Source organism: Oncorhynchus kisutch, linkage group LG21 (assembly GCF_002021735.2).
Source record: "Oncorhynchus kisutch isolate 150728-3 linkage group LG21, Okis_V2, whole genome shotgun sequence".
Classification (NCBI taxonomy): Eukaryota; Metazoa; Chordata; class Actinopteri; order Salmoniformes; family Salmonidae; genus Oncorhynchus; species Oncorhynchus kisutch.
Window position 1 is genome coordinate 4,019,738 of NC_034194.2, and position 3,998 is coordinate 4,023,735.

The following is a 3,998-nucleotide window of genomic DNA, read 5'->3' on the forward strand; positions in this document are numbered from 1 at the left end:
GGCGAGAGCATTTGTGGAGGAAGAGCATAGTCTTTTAATGTGTCACGATTGTCATGATATTGAAACCCCTGAAGTCGTTATGCTTTGTTTATTGGTTTTGGGGTGCATTGGCAGAGAAACCTGTTGCTGGAAAATGTTGATATCCCCCTAGCTGATCATTGTCTGTAGCCAACTCTGACCGCAGTGTAGGCCTCATGATACAGACAGGAAGATTGAGCTGGTTCTTAGTGGTCGGTGAACCCTCAACCTTCTGGCCCGTAACCCTGCATGGCCTTGTATGCACCACAAAAGCATCCTGAAGTCAATATCCACATTTTTCGGGTCGCTACAGTTATTTTTATTTGTGGTCATACACATTATGTTGGATACGTGTTTTAAAGTACAAAGGGAGGGTCGTGAAAATATTCGGAGTAAATTGTGAACTGTCCCTAATTACTTGAGGTGCTTTTGAGATCATTGATTGATACAACTGAACTGGAAATCACATTTCTCAGTCACATTTTCTTCTGAGAAAACAACACCACAGAAATGGAAAACAACATCAAGGGACGATTGGGTCAGAGTACAGTGTGGTTGTTCTGATGTCTGACAAATAGTATTTTCCCCATGATGTAACTGAGACAAAGTCTACCTCAACTTGAAGAAGTATGGTTAAAGATTGTAACCCCTTAAACTTAATCTTTAATGAAATGAAGAATTTAGATATTGGTTCCATTACCCTGTAAGCAGTCTATGAACTGCTCTAATGAGTGACTGCAATCCACACTTTTGTCTTAGTAGTCACTGCCAACAAACAAGAATGTCTGTCATTTTCAGACAAAACACATTACTTCCTTCAGCACACTACTACAAGTGTGACTGTTTTGGAATAAAATTTTCAATATATTTCCTTTAACATCCTCTGTGTTGTGTGCTTATTGTTTACCATTGGTTTGTTCTAGATAATTTTTTTGACCTTAAGTAACATCAGGTAGTATTGGAATGTCTACCAATGGCATGTCCATCTTTTTGTGATACATTAAACTGGTCACTGTTCAAAACATTTATAGAGAATTAGAAAGTGTGAATAGTCCTCCCTTTACAGGGACTGCAAAACGACTTTACTAATGATTAGCTGATAAGTTAATTCATTAAACATCTTATGAATTATCTTATGAATCATTATTACACACTATAAAAGTTGTTAATACATGTGTAAATAACTAGCTTACTAAAGCAAATGTAGGAGTACTGATACATGAATGATGAATAAACTATTTATGAATACTTTATTATAAAATGTTATTACCTATCTCTATATTCATTCTGACTCCACAGCATCTGAGAGAGCTGCTCTTGGGTGACCCCTGACCTGGCAGCAGGGATGTATGGATGTTTTTATTTATTTTACAAGGCAAGTCAGTTAAGAACAAATTATTATTTTCAATGATGGCCTAGGAACAGTGGGTTAACTGCCTGTTCAGGGGCAGAACGACAGATTTGTACCTTGTCAGCTCGGGGATTTTAACTTGCAACCTTTCGGTTATTAGTCCAACACTCTAACCACTAGGCTACCCTGCCGCCCCGGATGTAGTTAGAGTAGTGGTAGTGAGAGTAACCAGTATGATGAGGTTCAAGTGTCTGCTGCGGTCTCCCGAGCTGTTGTGTTGAATCATTAATGGATATAGTAGTATTTATACATTTGAGAATACCTAGTTTATTAACATTTCATTAAAGGGAGAGTAATGATTAATACATGGTGAGGAAACTGTAAATTACTTACAAATGGTTTATTACTGAAATTATAAAGTGTTACCCATAATTGGATGTTCTTGCATTTTACCCTTAACTACACCATTACACCATTGAGATAGACTTGGACGTTATCTGATATCATGCAGCATTGTACATTTCAACTGTACTACACTTGATGAAGACGTTGTGCCACAATTGAGCCACTAGAGGGAGATGTTAAACAACATATAGCATGACTCTTGACGTCCTCAGAATGTACTATTAGAACACTACATACTATTTATCATTAAGTAACACGGAACAACCACAGCCTTAGGTATTTGGAGTACACAATCCACAATGACTGCAATGTCTTTTATAAAACAAGCTTATACCTTCTTCTGCCTTCTCCAAGTCATTCAATTCCAATCCAGACAAATCATTCTGCATCAACACCACCTTTATCTATCATGACAACACTGAGATAAGTAATGTCGGTGTATTGTAACATGAAATAATTACAACAATTGTCGAACAAAACTATAACAAACCGATGTTTGCCGAACTAGGGAATCATATTATAGGTACTATAAACGTCTTATCTTCAAAGTTAAAATAAGTTTAGCTGTCACTTTGAACCATGGATAAAAGAAAGCATAAATTATTGGATTAATTAAGGAATTAACAAGTGCCAGATAACTGGTGAAAAATGATATTAAATGATTACCTAAAACAGAAAAAACAAAGTAAATAAATAGAGATGGAATCCAAGAAATGAGATAGGTGAAAACAACAATAGCTAGAGTTTTTGCTGCTTTTGTCTCAGACTTATTTGCTGATACAGTTTTAAAACCAGACACACTGGCAACCTCTTTTGAAAACACCTTTCTGGCCTGTGATCTGGCCACCACAAAGATTTTCAAATACAGTGTTATAATAATAGAGCAAGGGACAACCATTATAAAAACAATGTAAATTATATTAACCCATGTTATTCCTTCAACAATAACACATTCTGTCAAACACCTACTTGGTATCTGTACATTTACAAAGTTTTGTATAATAACAGCATCGTATATGATACAACAACACCAGGTAATGGATATACAACAGATAGTTCCTGTTATTGTTATTTTAGAGTGGTACAATAAGGGATCACACACAGCAACATAGCGGTCAATAGATATCAAGACCAAATTGCCAAGCGATAAAGTAGTACATAAAAAAGTAATGTAGAATTGAAACACACAGAAATATCCAACAGAACCCCAGCATGATTCCATTACTGCTACAGTCATTACTGGTATCACAATCAGTCCCACCAGGAGATCTGACACAGCCAGGGAGAGGATGAGCATGTTGGTTGGAGTGTGGAGCTGCTTGAAGTGAGAGATGGAGATGATCACCAGTGCGTTCAAAAATACTGTAACTGCTGAAATTAATGAGAAGATGATGTACAGTGTTATGTAGATAGATGTCGACAGCAGAGCCTTTCTGCAAGAAGAGTTTCTGTCTTGAAAACAGTATTGAACATCTTCATGTTTCTCCATTTGTATTAAAAAGTAAAAATGCTGAGGTCCTGCTCCTGCTTGGTCCTGTGTGTGACCCTGTCAGGTCCGCCTTCTGAAAAACTCTGAGCTCTGCCTCTCTATTTATCCCTGAGTTACTGACAGAAACTCCCCTACCCCGGGGTCTCTCTGCACACACACACACACACACACACACACACCACCAACAACAAAACATACACAAGTGGACACACAATTAAAAAAATGGTTGGATAAACAAACAATTTGAGCATGATGACATGATTGGCTGTTGCTGTGACCACCTAGCCTGTCCTTCAGCCTTACCGATAGTTAGAGATGAGAGAAAAGGTACATTTTCTCCAATTTAATTCAAATCAAATCAAATGTTATTTGTCAACAGCGCCAATCAGGTGTGGAGCTTACAGTGAAATGTTTACTTACAAGCCGTTAACCAACAATGCAGTTTTAAGAAAAAATACATGTTAAGTGAAAAATAGGATAAGTAAAAAATAACAGTAAAAAACAATTAGAGCATCAGTAAAATAGCAATAGCAAGGCTATATACAGGGTGTACCGGTATAGAGTCAATGGGCGGGGTAATTAGTCGAGGTTAATTGAGGTAATATGTACATGTAGTTCCAGTTAAAGTGACTATGCATAGATAATAAACAGCAACGTAATAGAAGAGGGGGGCAATGCAAATTGTCTGGCTAGCCATTTGATTAGCTGTTCAGCAGTCTTATGGCTTTGGGGTAG

General features: G+C 37.2%; 1 protein-coding gene across 1 annotated transcript; it reads right to left on the reverse strand.

Annotated features, from left to right (window-relative positions):
• Positions 1-1,688: 1,688 nt before the first annotated feature.
• LOC116356244 (trace amine-associated receptor 8c-like) lies at positions 1,689-3,323 on the reverse strand. The gene has a single exon (XM_031800888.1). It carries the CDS (start codon positions 3,261-3,263, stop codon positions 2,301-2,303), a length of 963 nt encoding a protein of 320 aa, XP_031656748.1. The 5' UTR covers positions 3,264-3,323; the 3' UTR covers positions 1,689-2,300.
• Between the last annotated feature and the right edge of the window lie 675 nt (positions 3,324-3,998).